Source organism: Gigantopelta aegis, chromosome 6 (genome assembly GCF_016097555.1).
Source record: "Gigantopelta aegis isolate Gae_Host chromosome 6, Gae_host_genome, whole genome shotgun sequence".
Taxonomy (NCBI): Eukaryota; Metazoa; Mollusca; class Gastropoda; order Neomphalida; family Peltospiridae; genus Gigantopelta; species Gigantopelta aegis.
Window position 1 is genome coordinate 32,956,498 of NC_054704.1, and position 19,906 is coordinate 32,976,403.

Here is a 19,906-nt window from a genome sequence, read left to right on the forward strand (position 1 = left end):
CTGGTAATTCGAATTTCAATAACGGTGATTAGAATTTTAATTGTAATAACAGAGACCTCCGCAATAGACTGACAATAATATATTATTTTATTTAGGTTGCATTGTTATTATTCAGTGATTATAATAACAACAGGATATTGGCATCTTCAATCTTGAAGTGGTAAGTTCTCTTGTATGTATTTTACCAAAGAGAGGACAGGAAACTCCACAATCTCTCTAAATGGATCCACTTTGGATGTTCGACCCTGCGTCCAAGACGAACGCTCTACCACTGAGCCACATTCCATGCTAAGGAGCTTTTAATGTCTGCCTGTAGCGGCTTCCACAGCAACAAGTTGTACATTATATAGTTATTTTCTTTTTTGAAATATGTAATCAAAAGCTAATGAATTTTCAAAATAATACTTAATATACATGTAGTTAATAAATAAATCATCATCGTCGTCGTCATCATCATCATCATCACCATTATCATTATCATAATCATCACCACCATCATCAGCATCATCATCATCATCATCACCACAACCACCACCATCAGCATCACCACCACCATAATCATCATCATCATCACAACCAGCATCATCATCACAACCATCATCAGCAGCAGCAGCATCACCACCACCATCATCATCATCACCACCATCATCACAGTCATCATTATTATCATATTGATTATAATGACAATAATAGCAATGAAATATTTATAATAATACGACACAACTGAAAATGAAGTAAATATTTTAAACATGTGTGGATTAAAATATGTGTACAAACAGTGTTGTCGCATTACTAATATTTCATATTTTCACGTTGGTTGCTGGACACCTCTTACCTTCCGCGAACGCCTTGGCTTGAGAACATTCCATCGCAGCGGGTTCTCGGCTGGTTGCAAAACACAGTCCTCCCCTACCGTGGAGTAAGCCGTGATGTTCTTCACAACTATCGGCTGTCACCGGAATGCACAACCCCACCCCACTACCTCCTCGTTTTACCACATGTGACACAAATCTTTTAATATATCTAAAATCAAAACGGAACAGCAAAACCATTAACTGTTTAAAAATCATAGTTCTACACAATGCAAAGTAAAACGAAGGTGACCGCTCCCAAGTTTGTTTTAATTAACGCCATCACTAGAAAACATTAATTAATTAATTAATCAATCATCGGCACCCATTGTATTTTTCCATTAGCAGTAAGGGATCTTTTATATGCACTTTCCCACAGGCAGGACAGTACATACTACAACCTTTGATATACCAGTCGTGGAACACTAGTTGAGAAGGGGGGGAGGGGATTCAATGGGTCCGCTGAGGTGATTTGATTATCCGACTCAAGCATCTCAGGCGAACATTCTGAATCAATGTCAGGTAGTTTGCCTATAAGAGGACCGCCACCTCCGTCTATAATTCTCCCTACTCCGACTTTATGAAGACTGCCACTTCTAGGACTAGTTTAACAAATCGCAGTCTGCACAAGCCAGAGTTCAGTGGATATTTAGACAATTGTAATGACATGCACTCATGAATTACTGTCAAAACAGCACCACAAACAGTTTGTTTGTTTAACGACACCACTACAGTACATTGTTTTATTAATCATCGGCTATTGGATGTCAAATATTTGGTAATTTTGACATATAGTCTAAAAAAAAAGGAAATCCGCTACATTTTTCAATTAGTAGCAAGGAATCCTTTATATGCACCATCCCACATACCACGACCTTGATATACCAGTTGTGAAGAACTGGCTTGAACAGCAACACAACATCACATGAGTACAAAGTTACCCATATCTGTATTTTGGAATTTGGAGGATGTAAAGGAGTTATTAACGTGTAAAACCATATCCATTTTTATCTTATCTAGCAATAAAATAATCCTCCGGATTGTGTGTTAAAACAAATTGCCTCGCGTGTCAAACACAAAGATGCAATAGACAGTTTGATTAGGTTACCTTTGGTAGTTTTATTGGTAACTTCTAGGTCAGCGAAAGAGATGCAATTGGTCGTAAGACCAATCCTTGTTGCTGAACCCATTAATATACAATGTTTGACGACTAGTATATCAAAAGACGTGGTATGAAAAGTACATGTAAAATACACCTTTCGCTAATCAGTAGTAGTAGTACAGCGAGTTTCATCTCAAACACTCTAAATGAAGTGTAACACTTAAAATATTACCAACGGCCTTTCATATACAGGAATTGTGGAACATTGTGGACTAATTCAAAACGGTTTTTTTTGCAAGTGTTTTGCATTGCAATGCAAGATCGCAAAGTTACGAGAGTTTAGCGAATTGGGGCCCCTGGTTGGAAGAGTGAAAACTCAGCCAGTCTTTAGGTCGTACTATACCAAATAAAATCCCATAAGCAACCATGTTAACGTTTGTGTTTAAAAACACTATATGCAATATATCAACCAAACTATGACCTATAAATATCAGTGCTACAACCCCTACCTTAAAATATTAACTGAAGAAAATGATACCTCCCATGACTCATTTTTGGTATAACGAGATGTTTTTACAACACCCCTAGTTTCGCAAAAACAATTGAGTACTTGTTTTTACAGGTACCCCATATATGTTTCAAGCACAAGGCTACTTAACACAGTGGTACTAGATGAAATAAAATTGAATACATTTTTAGCCCAGATGAAGCTCATTTTTTTTACAACCAACACACTCAGATTTATAACCAATCACAGGACTTGTGGTGTTATTGTCTCTATAAAAAAAGTTCGTTTACCTCGAACTTTGACCCAGCCGGAGGTTATTTGGTGTAGTGTTACCTTTAGCATCAAGAGTTTTCTATTGTTCACCCACGACAAATATTTAATAACTAAGACAGAATGCAAGGGATATTTTACCAAATTCAGAATATGATGTAATCGTGATTTTTCTTGCCTATCAGATACGTATAACCGTGTTTTAGGTATCAGGACAGTATGTAGTACAATTCACCCAATCATTGCGATATTTGCTTTGTAGAGCCGTGCATTTTAGCTTACCCAACTAGTGGCAGAAGCTCCCATTTTGGGGAGGGGTATCTAGATCTGTCGGTAGAGGGCTCGCCTGGAGAGCTTGAGTTTTCTTCCTCCCATCTTGTGCCTCACAACTGGTATAACAAAGTATGTTCTACCTGTCGGAAAGTGTATGTAAAAGATCTATTGCTGCTATTGGAAAAATGTAGCGAGTTTCCTATTAAGACTACGTGTCACAATTATCAAATATTTGACATCCAATAACTGATGACTAGTCAATCAATGTGCTCTGGTGGTATCGTTGAACAAACAAACTTTTAAAGCTCCAGTCTGTGTTGACTGGACATGTACCGAAATTACGAAATGCCGAGCTCGACTGATACTGGATTGCTAATCACCTGGAATGGAGATTGAGTATTGGAGACATATCCACATGTCTATTTGCTTAATTATTAATATTAGTGTATGTGCTGTCCTGTTTGAGGAGACGTGCACATAATGTCATGAAGGAAGGAAATGTTTTATTTATCGACGCACTCAACACATTTTAATTACGGTTATATGGCGTCGGACATATGGTTAAGGACCACACAGATATAGAGAGAGGAAACCCGCTGTCGCCACTTCATGGGCTACTCTGTTCGATTAGCAGCAATGGATCTTTTATATGCACCATCCCACAGACAGGATAACACATACCACGGCCTTTGATATACCAGTCGTGGTGCACTAGCTGGAGCGAGTAATAGCCCAACGGGCCCACTGACGGAGATCGATCCCAAACCGACCGCGCATCAAGCGAACGCTTTGCCACTGGGCTACACCCCGTCCCTATAATGTAATGAAATACCCCCTTGCTATTGCCGGTAATTATTGGTAACAATAAATCAGGCATGGCGGAAGCAAGTAGACATTGGGGGAAGGGGCCGACCGAGTTTCTAGGGGGATTCGGGGGGGGGGGGGGGGGTGTTACTGCCAATAATGTTTGATTCAGCATTAATGATAAAGTGGGTTTCCCTGTCTCGCTATCCATTCAACAAAATTAAATAGCCCGGGCAGCTTTGTTGCGTACACAGAAGAACGTGCTTGAACATTGACTAGATATAAGCACGAAAATAAAAAGGAATGGAATTTTTGTTATATATTTATTGTCTAATATATGATTAGTTCGATAATGGTTCTAGACGTCGAGAGAGGAAACCCGATGGCGGCTGCGTTAATAGTTAATACTCCTAATGAAGCAGAAATGTTATATATTACACCATATAGGGTTGTAATCCATATAAAAATGTATAGTGGTTTGTTTGCAACCCTATATAGCTGTTTGAAAGTAATGCTAATATGAATTAACGTTGTTTTTCGGATTCGGGCATTTTCGTTTAACTCGGGCAAAAACCAGCCTGCCCCCACCCCCATCCCCTAAAATAAATGGGAGCCCGTATGCCTATGGTAGTAACCAACACGAGGATGGGTTTGTAGTTCGTCGATTTAACCAAAGGAATAAAAACGTATATGACATTGAATAAAATACCATGACCCTGACGCAACCAGTTATTAGTCCCACAACTATAGTTTCTAAAAACAAAAAGGAGCACAATGCTGAATACTAAAACCTATTCAGCTATTTCGTCAGTGTTGAATGAACTCAAGTAACTTGAATTTTACTTGCTTTTCTTCAGTTGTTCATTCAAACTGAAATTACAGCTCTTAAACCTTAGTTGTCGGGCAATTGGACGAACTTTGGTATAGACACCGTGCCATTCAAAGTATCAGGACTTTGCTAGGATGTTATCCAGGGCGGTTGTTGGGCACAGTCCGGGAGCTTGGACTATGCACCAGGGCCCCGTTCCACAAAGCGATCTTAGCCCTAAGATCAACTTAACTTCATAGGGTAGCTATGCGCCTACGGTAATCATAGGGCTAAGATCACTTCGTGGAACGGGGTCCAGATCGCTACTGCCTAGTTGGTAGATGGAATCAAGCCATTTCACTCTAGGTGAACTAGAATTGTAATTCAATTCGTCCCTGAACTAATACTATCTGTCCTGTCCTTCCTGCACCACGCTGACAAAGAAAATTAAAGTTAAAGTTTGTTTTGTTTAACGACACCACTGGAGCACATTAATTAATCATCGGCTATTAGACGTCAAACATTTGGTAATCCTGACACGTAGTCATCAGAGGAAACCCGCAACATTTATCCTAATGCAGCTAGGGATCTTTTATATACACTTTCCCACCGACAGGAAAGCACATACCACGGCCTTTGTTCAATTGTGGTGCACTAGTTGTAACGAGAAAAAAACATTCAGTTGAATGGATCCACCGAGGTGGTTCGATCCTGCGACGCAAGTACCACAAGCGAGCACTCAACCGACCAAGCTAAATTCCGCCCCTGAAAGCCAATTAAATCATCGTGGAATTAAAATCAGCTCCACCGGTCTGTGACTAGTTTCTGTAGTATATACTAGGGTGTATACTACCAAATCAAATCTAGTAGACAATAGTAACATATGTGGCTAAAACTCCTACAGGCAGCGTATCAATCGACATAAACGTCACGAATATATATATACATGTACTACCACCCCTCACCCTTAAAGTAAATCAGAAAAAAATGGGGGTCAAGCTGATCATTTCTGAGATAACGGGTAGCGTCTATGACTACCCTAGTTCCGCACAAAATTCGGGTACTTGTTTTTACGGGTACCCCATACATGTTTCAAGCACAAGGCTACTTGACACAGTGGTACTAGATGAAATAAAATTGCATACATTTTTTGTCCAGATGAAATTAACCAACACACTCACATTTATCACCAATCACAGGACTTGTGGTGTTCACTTCTCTATCAAAGTTGGGAGCACCTCGAACTTTGACCCAGCCGGAAGTTATTTGGTTTAGTACTACCTGTAGAGCTGATTTCAATCAGATTGTCTGGCATTGTTCAAAGTCATCCATTGTCGTAAATACATATAATCTGAACGATAAAATCGTAATACGTGATCAGGACCGTATCTCTGCGGAATGCAGTTCAATGGGTATTTGGCAAAATAGTGGTGGATTCCACGAATCTCTATCTAGTGCCTCGTCTATAGGAGGACAGCCACTCCCGAGGAGATCCTTTACTGACAGGGAGATGTTATTCCTTGCACCGCTATAAACAGGACTGCTACTCCCAGACTAGTTTACTAAATCAAAACTAGCACTGGACGGTGCTCACTGAAATAACTAGTTGTGATAACATGTACTCATGAATCACATTGATAACAGTGATGATATCAAGTGATGGTGAAAGGAGCCCTTTTTGGCGATCACAAAGAGTCTCCTATGTGGTAGCTGTTTTAGACTCACGGAGTTATCATGCCCACCCAGCCACCCTTCCGCCCACCCATCCTTTAACACCCATTCCCTCCCACCCCAACACACACACACTCTGGCACACACACACACACACACACACACACACACACACACATACTGAATAATAACCAATACAAAGATTAAAAAATAAATAATGTTTATTCTGTATGAGAAATAACAATGTCCTTTGATGAAAGATGTAGCATAGGCAACGAGCACTATATATGTACATATATAATATATAATGTGTGTTGTATCATTCATATGGCACAATAAAACAGACTAGGGTTTTTTAGCACTTATAAAAATATTTTATAATTAACGATATATTTTTCTTTCCGATTAATTCTCGAAAACCCACCACTAACAAGCACCGATACCATGTTCGCTATGGATATCTTGACAATTATATACACAATACACTTAACGTTTTGGTTTGGTTTCATTAGAAATTTGAATTCTAAAATAAACTTAAGTAACGTTTATGAAAGTATTTCCGATTTTCAATTTCCATCTTAACAAGATATTGCTCTTTTCACTTTGTAACAAGAGCAGCAACGCCAATTTGACGACATTAGAGGGGAGAATAACGATATTAAAATGTTGTTAGGCAAACTCAACGAATGTATAATTCGGTCACAGCACCACATTGTTAAAATTGAAAACGTAAACAAGAGTCGAGTGTAAGTTGAACACAAGCAGTTTCACAGGTGGTTTATCAAGCTAATCAATGTTTTATAAAGATATTTATATAATATATTTTCTGAAAACGAATATCACAATGGGTTTTCAGTTGTCTGGGTTTTTTTTATAAATATCTATATATCTATAAATATACTAATATCAAAGTTAAACATAATATTTTATCTGTTTAAGTAGACATTAAATATATATATATAATATCAATAAATTTTAACAAAACTAATTTAATAATATATAGATAACTGTATGGTCAACAATTAATTAAATATATAGTAGGATTAATTTTGTTCAAAATAAACAGCATTTTTTTTTTTTTAATTGTGTATATACTCCTACTAGCTTGATAAACCCCGTTGTTATATTTTTAATTGCACCTTTAACACTTCTTAAAATAATATATATATTGAACGCCAAAAAACCACAACATAAAATCGGGGCAGAAAACGAAAAGAAAAAAAGAACGTTTACAAGACAAAGAAACCGAGTTTTGAATGAACGAAAGTATCTTGGTAAGGGAGGTAAGCAATAACGAAGTAGACCATAGCGATAGGACATAGAATACATTAAACGACTATAGTGATTGGGTTAAGCAACGTCACTAAGCAACAAAACACATCTGCAACCAGGCAGTACTAAAATGGTTTGGCCCAAAAAATTCAAACTCAGTTTGAGACAAAAGTGTCACCGACCAAAGGTTTCTTTTTCTAATATATAAATGCAACATAAAACCAAAAAAAAACGAATACATGTATAAACGGAAGAATCGAGTATGGGAGCATTTCAATTTCACCTCTTCGGCCCCCTAGCTTGTAGACTCGAAGAGCCCAAGCAGGGGGGCCTATCGATCAAGGGAGAATTTTGTTAATGCAGATTTGGCACCAAACTTAACACGGAACCAGCCGTCGAAAAATCGGAAACCAGCCGAAATATATTGCATAAATGGTCGCCCCAACTGGGCATATGACCTATTTCAAGACTTCGTTGGAAAGCCCCTTAACGGCAACATAGAATACCAAAAAATAACCCCAATGACACCGGAACGTTCAATAAAACACCACCTTAATAAGCACAGCTTATAGTCGTTTTTACATTGTAAAATGTCAAAGCTTGAAAACATAGCTCATCCAAGTCCGGTATATACGTCACTGGGGGTGGTTACACAAAGATTAGGCCCCACCATGTTACTCTTTGCATATTTATGCAACCGCATTTAATGTTCAGTCAATGAACTTGGTCCTGCACCATGAGTCTTTTCAGAATGTTCATATGTGGCGCTTCATGTGAAGGGACAAGTGGTCGCTTCTGGAGAACGCACGCTCGCAGAGGTGGCACTGGAATGGTCGGTCGCCCGTGTGTTTTCGGTAATGGCGAGTGAGTTCGTCAGAGCGCGCGAATTTCCACCCGCACCCTTTCCACGTGCAGTGGTAAGGCTTCTCCCCTGTATGCGTTCTCAGGTGAGCCTTCAGGTGGGAGCTCTTGGTGTAGGTCTTCAGACACCCTGGATGAGTACAGGTGTGGCTGGTCTGGCGTTTCCTCCCCCACGTCCGTCGACCCCTCTTCTTGGGCTGTGCATCAAGGGTCGGCTGTGGGAGCAGCAGATCGACAAGCTGTGGTGAGGATGGCGGCGTTATCATCTGGTGCGGAGGCATCTGGCCCATCTTGGGCAGGATGTGCTGTGGCAACATCATGGCCTGGTGGTGGTGGTGGTGGTTCTGGAACATGGTCATGGGGTGGCATTTCATGTGGTGGTGGTCGCCGTCTGGGGACGACGGTGGCGAGATCTGACCGGCAAGACTGAAGGGCATCTGTTGTGCAGCAGGAATGAGTGTCATCGCTCCAAACGTGGCGCACGGGTGCTGAGCAATCGGGAACTCTTGTTTGGGAATCACAGTCTTGCAATCCACGGGCCGCTTGTTGAAACGCTCAGCGTGTTCAATGTTCATTGCGGTGAGGCTAGGATCGTGCAGCGACGACTGAATGTCCTGGACACTGCTGTCGAATTTGATGTCTGGAATATCCAAAAATGCGGAATGGAAATCTGGCAGTGGTTCGGGAGCAGTAATGGGCTCCTGTTTGATTTTCATCCCAGTGTCCTCGGGATACAGATTGGCTTCCGAGGTGTTGTTAAGAATAAAATCCAAGTCGAGCAGTTCGTCGTACTGCTCCTGGGACATTGGCGACAACTGCTGGTTGCCTGGCGACATCTGCCCTGGGGACTTCATGCCGGCCGAGTAGCTGGGGCTGCTGCCCGGGCTGGAGATGTTGGTGCCTGTACTTCCACTGGGGGAGACCGGCATGCCTGGCGATGGGATGTTTGCGACCTCCGGGCTGGCTCTCATTGCATCAGCCATCATCTGCACCATGCTGCTCTCGTACGGAGTGTTGTCGCAGTACAGCAGAGGCTCGAAGTCTTGCCACGTCTGAAAAACATAAGTAAACACGCCATGAAGCAACAGAAAGAAGAACTCTTTACACCAAACATTTAAAAAAAAAAAATGTTTTTGTTTTAAAAGTTAAAAAATTAAACATTTGATTTGAAACTATGATGAAACTACTAACAATCAGAATTTGCACAATTGGGATTTTTTAAGTTGATGATCATCATCATACACTTTGACTATTCTTTTCTAATGTTTCTGCAAGAAGTAACACACCAGCAAAGTAACTGGTCATAAAAAAAATACTGTCTCATTGCGTGTTTGTTTTATTTTGTTTGTTTTCGGTCCCTAGTTACATTTTAAAACTATCATCCACTTTTTAATAAATAATTCACAGCATACCAGGTACTGGTTGCACAAATTTGTCGAGTATGTATCCTTGCAAAAGTATTCCATTTTAATACAGTATTAATTTTTAAAACACTGAAGTTGGTAGACAGTCTTTTTTCCACAATGTTTCAACCGATGTCTGCGAACAAACCAAAGGCGCCGAGCATAAGAGAATGTTTATAAACGTTTGATCCTATTATGCCAGCATCAATAGCCGATTGCCAGCCTTTCATCGAACGGGTCACATGTCAACTGATTTCCGCGTTCAATGCGCGCGACATTAAATGCAATGAAATAGGAGACCACATGTTGTTAGCGCTCGAGCGCACCACGTGCGTCTTGCTCTCTCTGGGTCAGCGGTGGTCTCGCGTGACCTTACGAGGTCAACCGCGGCGCCTACATTGTGGTAGTTTTGTATTCAAACAAGGCAAGAAGCCCCGCTGTGGTGGACTGCATATCACAGCAGATTACGCGTGCTGTGAGGAATACCAATTATAGTCGGTGAAGAGACTGGTCATTAAATAACTGCAATTGCTTTCAAATAACTACATTTTAAATTTAAAAAATCTACTGTGTATTGTTTTTGTTTCGAAAGATTAAATAGTTTAGTAGGCCTATAGAAACTCAAATTTGCACATATTAGGAAGTTTATTAAAATTATTGATGTCTGTTAATAAACACATTCACACTTTAAATGAGTATTATAACAATCTAATGGATGTGTTTAATTAGTAATTTAAATTGATGTTTTTGATTACACATTCACAACTGCTGACAGTCTGCTTAGCCTAGAAGACTAAGAAGTGCATGCTGTACAAATAATAGTTTATACTCGTATATTATTACTCTTTTCGTAAAGGTATACGTTTGCACACACAAATATTTTCATAAGATGTATAACAAATAGTCTAACTAAATATTTTTTCAAATGTATTCAACAATTAAAAAAATAATAACAACTAGCAAACAATGCACAACGAAATTGAAAACTGTGTTTGAACGTGAAATGTTAAAGTTTCAAAATTTTCTTTTAAAAGAAAACAATATTTTAGTAAACACAACAAATAAAACATCTGCACATATTAAATATATAAATATAAACAATATTTATAATAAGCACGTGTACTTACATTCTCCATGCTGTCATCAAACTTTGATATTGATGTTGAAGTGAATTTCGACTGACTGTCTAACATCGGATCCAAAACTTGTGTCATTATTCTGCAACAGTTTCCAAACTTTTACTAAATACTCTCATGCAACAGGCAATTCCTTGAACCGATTTGTTTCTGAATAGTTTTCCAACGTCAGAAAACTTTATACTGGATAAAAATAGCCCCGCGACCTCCGCTTTCATTGGCCAGACATCCTGGTCTATTGCCAGTTATTTTTAGCACCGTATATAAAGAGAAAATCGAGCGCGGCTCACCTCAGAACGATATGAGTCGCATTGGTTGTGTCGGTCGTAGGTATGCAACGAAAACACAAACCGTTGAGGCTGGGAAGTTGATTACTCATATTAGGGAATGACGTATATCTCAGCCACTTGTCAATAACGATACTTGTTTTAATTTGAATCGAGGCTCGGATTTTGCATTCTTCTAATGTTTTCGCATAAATGTGGGATGTGGTGTGCAATATGCGTAATAATGCACGGGTGATGGTGTGGTATGATGTCGCGCATGTCAAACAGTCCCACAAGGAAACGGTCACTGTTATTGTCGACAAATAACCCAAGCGTGTGTTGACTACTAAATGTTGTTGTTCTTGCTGTTAGGCACAGAACATAAAATAACATAAAATAAAATCTTCATTATGGGGAGGTTATGGGGCTTTTAACAGATTATTAAAATATGTTTTGTCTACTTTAACATTACTAGTCCGATTTAATTTAATAATACATTCGAAATACTACACCTTTTCACTACATCTTTATACACCTATATTTAGAACACGTGCTGAAATCCATTGCTAATAGTTTTCAATTGAATGCGAATATCTTTAGATAGTGATAATATATTTAGACAGTATCATCATAGGCGTAGGGAGATGACAATGATGGAGGGGCGGGGTGGGTGGGGTGTCTATATAATTATTTGAATACTAGTACGTTATGTTCACAGTTGAAAGAAAGCCGTAAACATTTAAATTAATTCAACTCATATCCATCAATAATTCAGTACTGAATACTTGTACAACTATTTTAATGACAATGTTTGAACTGCATACAGAACATCGTCGTCGTCATTATTATCGTCATCGTCATCATCATCATCATCATCATCATAAACATTAGTAGTAGTAGTAGTAGTAGTAGTAAAATATATTATTTACATACAGAACATCGCCATCGTCATCATCATCAGCAGCAGCAGCATTGTCGTCGTCATCACCAGCGTCATCATCATCAACATCAGTAGTAGTAGTAGTAGTAGTAGTAGTAGTAGTAGTAGTAGTAGTAATAGTAGTAGTAGTAGTAGTAGTAACATATATTACTTGGATGTTATTGTCAGTTGTTGGCCTTTCCCTCCCACTTAGTTGTACGCTAAAGGAATATTGCAATCTTTTCATTTTCATTTCAACTTATTTTCGTGCTTATATTCAATTCAGGTTCAAGCACGCTGTCCTGGGTACACACCTCAGCTATTTGGGCTGTCTGTCTGTCCAGGACAGTGGGTTAGTTGTTAGTTGGTTAGTGGTCAGTGAGAGAGAAGAGGGTGTAGTGGCCTTATTCCTAATCATTGAACTCTTAAGAACTCGTTCTGGGTTGGAGCCGGTACCAGGCTGCGAACCCTGTACCTACCAGCCTGTCTGCCCGATGGCTTAACCACTGCGCCACCGAGGCCGGTATATTACAATCGAACTACACGTACCGCGTTCTGACGGGAAGGGAAGGGAGGCTACTCGAAACAATACAAAGGCTTTCCTTCTTCACCAAATCAATTCACTGCGCTGGCGATGTTACAACTGTTCAATAAACGTGATACAAGTAGCGTATCGATCACACTTGAAACCTTCCATTTGATCGTTATCCGTGGGGAAATGAAGTATTAAATAGAATGTTTGTTGATGTTTTCTTTGACAACTCTAATCTTCGAGAACAAGAGTTTTATTTCATATTGTTTAAGGAAGAGGGTGATATACACTGGTGGAGCCAGGCTTTTATAGTGAACATCCACAATGGGGAGATAGGAGATAGGCATAAGCGCACAGGGCAAGGGGCGAAGAGAGCAAGTTGGCGAAAATGTTCTAGCCCCAGACGTTTTTATCATATATTTCCTTCATTCTACCCTCAAAATCCATGTACAAATGAGTAGTGACTCGTTTGCAATTTTATATAGCTGTTCGGCAGTAATGCTAATATGAATAAATGTATTTGTAGTTATCCAGATTCGTGCATTTTTGTCTAATTCGGGCAAAATCTAGCCTGCCCCCCTCCCTACAAAAATGGGAGCCCGTACGCCTATGGAGATGGGCAACCACATTGTCCATGAGTCATGTTAGGAGGCAACAGAAAAATATATAAAACGTGTTGGGAGAAAAACAAGTGTGATTTGGGGGTGCATGGCCTTTCTGGCTACAACACTGGTGATGTTGATCTGATTTACACTGTATGTTTCGGTCTTAAATGCATCTTAAATTATATACATAACAGTATTCGCAAAAATAAAATAGATAAAAAATAAATAACAACATTTGTATAAATAACTACTTTCATACAAATGAAAATAATAATTTTGTACAAATAACCATTGTTAAACAAATTAAAGTATTTGCATATATAACCACATTCATACAACTAAGGTTAATAATTAGCATCAAAAATAATTTTTAAAATCTTTCAAATATCGGTTGATTAAAAAACCAAACATTTCACGGTTTAAAGTTGTAACATGGAAACGTATGCAAGAGGAAGAGGAAATGTTTTATTTAACGATGCACTCAGCATATTTTATTTACGGTTATATGGCGTCGGAATGGAAGCGTATGTAATGCAGAACATTAATCCTGTGCATTAAAGACGTTTATCATGATGTGTACTGATGACACAGTTTTCATTTTGATGAATGGCTTTCTTTTAAATTATGTTTTAAAAAATGCTTTACCAATGAGAACATATTCAACATCTAATGTGCGTGCTAAAAATGGACGCGAATTGTAGCTTAGTTGTAAAGCACTTTTCTAATGCTCGATCGATCTAGGATTGATCTCCGTTGGTGAGCCCATTTGGGCTATTTCTTGTTTCAGCCTGCAGTGCTTCACAATGGGCGTCTTAGCTGAAACAGGTGGAGATAACTCTATTCCAGATGGCGCGACGATCGACAGGGTCCCAGAAAGCTGGTTTGTCTCTGACTGGCTTCAGGTTATAAGCGACCAACTGAATGACTTGAAATTACGTATCAGTTTGTTTTAACAGTAAAGTAATATTTTAAATATCAGAATCTGTTTTGTTGCATTTTTCTTATTGTTTATCTAATTGGGAAAAGTACATAAACAAATTTTGGGTGGCAAAGTTGAGTTTTTATGCGGCAAAGTGTACCCATGCACACGTTTTTATACAGTGTCAACACGAACGCATTGAGTATTATACAAAATATATATTTATTACCTTTAATGTTAATGTCTTTTCCACCATATCTAAGTATATAAAATACTAGACCGCCCTGTGTAGGAACGTCCTGTATAGAGCCGTCATCACTATATATATTTTGTTTTTGTTTAATACTACACACCCACACGTTATACCATCGACGTCCCAAACTGCGTTCACCTAACAACAAAAACACGAATACGATATTTACGGAAATATTATTCTACATTTTTCAGCTACGATACGTGTAACAAAATAGATTTTAATCATTTAACGTAAAATAATCAACAATTTGGATGTAAAACAAATCCATTCTAGTAAACAAAAGTGAAACACCCTACAGTAAACAGGAAAAAGTGCGACGTTTCTAACTGCGTTCTGGCGCATGCGTTTGCAAAAAGTATCGTAATGCGCATGTGCAGTTTATCATTTTCCATTTTTAAGACAACTACATGAAAAAATATATGTTTCTTAATTAGGTACAGTTGCCGAACACTTAATTTATTCAATTGTTTTAAAGGAAAAATGTCCGCGTTTTATCAACACATCGCTCACACTTGATGTCAATACTGACAGGCATTATGTCCATACCTGCGCATATTTTGTAAAATATTTTTTTTTTTTAATGAATTGATTCTAAATTAACAAAATTTATATACTCAAAATTATTTACAACTGTTATGAATGGATTATGAATACTATTCACTACAATAGAGGCACAAAAATGTAGCATACCTTTTGCAGATCGAATATAATAATTGAAAACAAATTCTAACAACAGAGGTCCTAAAAATCATAAACATTAAATTTTTTGGCCTTGTTGATCTGGCACGTGTGAGGTCATGTGACACGCACCGAATGTTAATTCATCTTTCTCCATTTTAAGTCAATTTCTACGAGTCATGTGGACCCCATATCGGTAATTTTAAGGAATAAACAAAAACGACTTAGTAAAATTAATGGTTTTAGGGGTTTGTAAAGTTTTGTATTTAGATACTTACTTTTCTTAACTTTATTGTTTATAAAAATGTTCCTGAACTGTGAAGAAAAACCGTATACATGAACGACATGCCGATGACAACAAATCGGATGTAGATTGCGCGAACCGTGCACGAGAAAACAAAGTGAACGGAATTTGAAGCATAACGCAGTTAGGGACGTTGACGATATATAAAAACAATCCCGGCTTTTCATATATATTTTATTGATTATTATCCACAATATACATATATTTTCTTTATTATTACTGACTTCCCCCCTCATATCTCAGTACACGTGTAGACAAACGTCAACTGGTAACCATTCACTGCAGTGTATACTATAGACCGTCATGTGCAGAACCGTGCTGTGTAGGAACGTCATCACTATATATATTTTTTAATACTCGCACACGCACATGTTAAATATATATATTCTTTTTTCCCCGAGTATTATCCAAAATATACATATATTTTCTTTATATACAAAATATATATTTATTCCCTTTACTGTTAATGTGTTTTCCACCATATCTAAGTATATAAAATACTAGACCGCCCTGTGTAGGAACGATACAAAATATATATTTATTCCCTTTACTGTTAATGTGTTTTCCACCATATCTAAGTATATAAAATACTAGACCGCCCTGTGTAGGAACGTACTGTACAGAGCCGTCATCATTATATATATTTTTAATACTATTATCCACAATATACATATATTTTCTTTATTATTATTCACTGCAGCGTATACTATAGACCGTCCTGTACAGAGCCGATAAGGTTTCGGTCCCTTATGATCGTGATATAACAAAGAATGACAAAGCAATGAAAAAATACAGCTATTGTCCTAGTTTGTTGGACCCTGACGAGTGACGCGCCACCTGTTTTATTATCTCCCCTGTTCTGAGCTAAGACGCCCATTGGCCTGGGACCCGTTCCACGAAGCGATCTTAGCGCTAAGATCACCGTGTTGGCATGATGTAGTTATGCACTTAAGGTGATCTTAGTGCTAAGGTTGCTCCGTGGAACGGGGCCCAGGTGTAATAAAGGCCATGCTACGTATTATCCTGGCTGTGGGATGGTGAGTATAAAAGATTCCTTGCTGCTAATGGAAGAGAGTAGTCCAAGGCGGCATTATCTGGGTGGTCCTTAACTATATTTCCGATGTCATATCACCGTAAATAATGTGTTGAGTGCGTCGTTAAATAAAACAATTCTTACTTCCTTCTTCCTTTACTAAAACGATGGTCGATTGGCCCATCATTTTACTTTCCCACATCTGATAGCTATTTCCCCATAGAATCTTAAAATGTTTGGGGGTGGGGATGGGAGCTGATTTAAAAATAATACTAAAAATTAGAAAACGATAATTTATCCTAGAAAAAAAACCCTTTCACCTGTAGAGGGAGAAACAGGTGGGATAATTGACCATCATTTTTGTTATTACGTACCATGTTGCTGGTTCTCATTGGTATAGCTTTTTTTCTTTGCTTTTTTTTATCTCTCTCTTTTTTTCTTTCTTTTTTTTGCATCATGTTTTGCATCACGTGCCATGTTAAAGGTAAGCCTTGTTTGAAAATGAAAAACTTTACCATCAGTAGCTGATTGATTGTATACGTTTTCAAAAGTTTTGAAGAGTTTGCTTAATCGTTGAAAAATAATCATATATATAATTTATATTTGCACCAACAATCGTTAAATAATAAAACTGTCTCATAAATAGTAATATCTGTATTAATAACCACTTTCACAGAAATAACATATTTTCTCAAATAATCACTAGTTTGAAACAAATAATAGTATTTGAATTAAATAAACACTTCCATACAAATAATAACATTTGCCTAAATAATTTCCTTCAAATAAAATAACAATATTTTAATAATTATTAGATAAATAAACTACTTTGTAATTGTTTTGCATAGATAGCATATTTCACAAATATGACATCATTTGCACAACTAATTGTGAAATAATTTATATCATTTGCACAAATAACCAGTCTCATAATGTCATGGCACAAGTAACCAGTTACTTGTAAATGTGATACATACCTAAATAGTTCTGTTTAAACTTAGTGGCATTCAACCTGAAGTGATCTGGGCCCCGTTCCACAAAGCGATCTTAGCGCTAAGATCACCTTATGTGCATATGTTAGCTGTGCAGTTACGGTGATCTTAGAGCTAAGAGCGCTTTGTGGAACCGGGCCCAGAATTCAAACGAGCATTGGCCGGTTTCGAGCTAGCTGCACTGTCACTTGGTACTGCCAAGGATATCTCATCCTCTCCACCAAATATATGTCAGTCATAATTACAGTTTATCTGTAAAACCAAAGACGTAATGTTACAATCAAAGAAAAATATTAAAATCAAAGAAATGAACGTCTGATGACACCACGGTTTACTATTTAATATGCGGATTTTAGGTGTTTAAATACATGGATTGCAATTACAGCACTAGGTCTTCAAAATGAAGAGAAACCCACAAAGGCTACTTATTGGCCGAATTTTTTTTTATATGTATACGTACCTTTCCACAGATAGAGTAATAAACTTTAGCAGATTTTAACATTCCAGTAGTCCAGCGATGGGGATTGATGCTACGATCCGTTGTATCTTAGGACCGTTTTGGCACCGAGATCCGTTACATATTACAATGCAATAATATCAGAAGTGCAAGCATATAATATATTATAGTATATGCGCAACGCACTGATTTCATCACAGCTGTTGTCCATAACATCCATATTGCATCCCTTTCAAAACATGCATGTAATTTGTAATACATCAGAAAATACTAGATATTACAGACACGTTTTTCATTCCCTTATTTGCAAGAACTAAGAACGTTTTGGGTTTTTTCATAATGCCAAATCAATACACAAGAATTCTAATACATCGTACATTATATACTATGGCTTGTGGGCTAAGAATAACTTCTACCCGGAACTATTATTAGCCGAGCGCTGTGCTATATTTACTGTAGTTATTTTTAATATACTCGCGTACTAGTATATATATATATATATATATATATATATATATATATATATATATATATATATATATATATATATATATATATATATATATAAGCCATGACTTTAAAAGATTGTGCTGTTTCAAATTAATTGGTTGAAAAGCAAGGCTTACGGAATATGTTCACTTTGGGGGGGTTTTCGGTTTTATTTGTTTATTTTGTTTGTTCTTGAATGTTTATAATCTAATTCTTCTGTTTAAATTTTTGTTTTCGAGCTTATGTCCAATTTAAATTCAAGCACGACATCTTGGACATTTATCTAGGCTACCAAATTAATGGAATAGTGGTTATTGTTGAAAAGAGAGAGTTTTAACGACACCACTAGAGGACATTGGCTATTGGAAGTCAGAGTGAAATACTTAGTATTTTGGTCATTGTGACACGTACTCAAAGGACACCTGCTACATCTTTTCTGTTAGTAGCAAGGGATCTTTTATATGTATATTTCCCACAGACAGGAGAGCACATACCATGGTCTTTTATATACCAGTTGTGGAGTGGATATTGAGGCACAAGTCCGTATAGAAACTTTAAACTTATACATTGAGAGTTGATAGAAAGACAGAACGAAAGAAATGTTTTATTTAACGATGCACACAACGCATTTTAACTACAGTTATATGGTGTTGGTCATGTGGTTAAAAAGAAGCTTCCTTTGTTTAACGACACCACTAAAGCACATTGATTAATTAATCATCGGCTATTGGATGTCAAACATTTGGTCATTCTGACACATAGTCACCTGAGAAAACCCGCTATATTTTATCATTAGCAGCAAGATATCTTTTATATGCACTTTACGACAGACAGGATCCACCGAGGTGGTTCAATCCTGCGAAGCAAGCACCTCAGGCGAGCACTCAACAGACTGAGCTAAATTCCTCCCCTATGATTAAGCTACTAAGAGCTGAATGAGTAGGTACTGAGTTTATGCTTTGGTATGTCCTTGACTTCTACCCGTGATGATACATTTGTTTAACCGTGTATACCTATTTAGAGGCCAACATCAAAGATGTGCTAATGTGAAGTTTGAAACAGCAGCTAGACAAATCAAGTTAACAAAGGAATATCGAGAAATACAAGTGCAGATCATGAACTCGTCTTTTAGTGGCATACCTCGGTTTCGCAGAAACTCAGATGGTTTCGATATGTTTCAGGTGACTGTTGACGTCACATGTTATTATTAGTTGTGTCTCGTCACGATGGTGGAAATAACATACACTTAGATACAAGTCCACGCCAAACTGAGATATAATCGAGAACCCAAGATGTTTTGTTTTCTTGACGATGATAATGATGATGACGACGACGATGATGATGATGGTGATGATGATGATGATGATGACTAATGTACAAGTAGTCACGATTATCACATGATGACAAAGTTGAAGTGTTGCAATGATAATGCCGATGGATGATGATGATGATGATGATGATTGTGGTGGTAGTGGTGATGATGGTAGTGGTGGATAG

At 37.8% G+C, this 19,906-nt stretch overlaps 1 protein-coding gene across 1 annotated transcript; it reads right to left on the bottom strand.

Moving 5' to 3' along the window:
- Positions 1-6,490: 6,490 nt before the first annotated feature.
- LOC121373950 (Krueppel-like factor 5) lies at positions 6,491-11,116 on the bottom strand. The gene is made up of 2 exons (XM_041500798.1): positions 10,951-11,116; positions 6,491-9,472 (listed from the first exon to the last, which is right to left on the bottom strand). The coding sequence occupies exons 1-2, from the start codon at positions 11,035-11,037 to the stop codon at positions 8,315-8,317; spliced, it is 1,245 nt and encodes a 414-aa protein (XP_041356732.1). The 5' UTR covers positions 11,038-11,116; the 3' UTR covers positions 6,491-8,314.
- Positions 11,117-19,906: the final 8,790 nt, after the last annotated feature.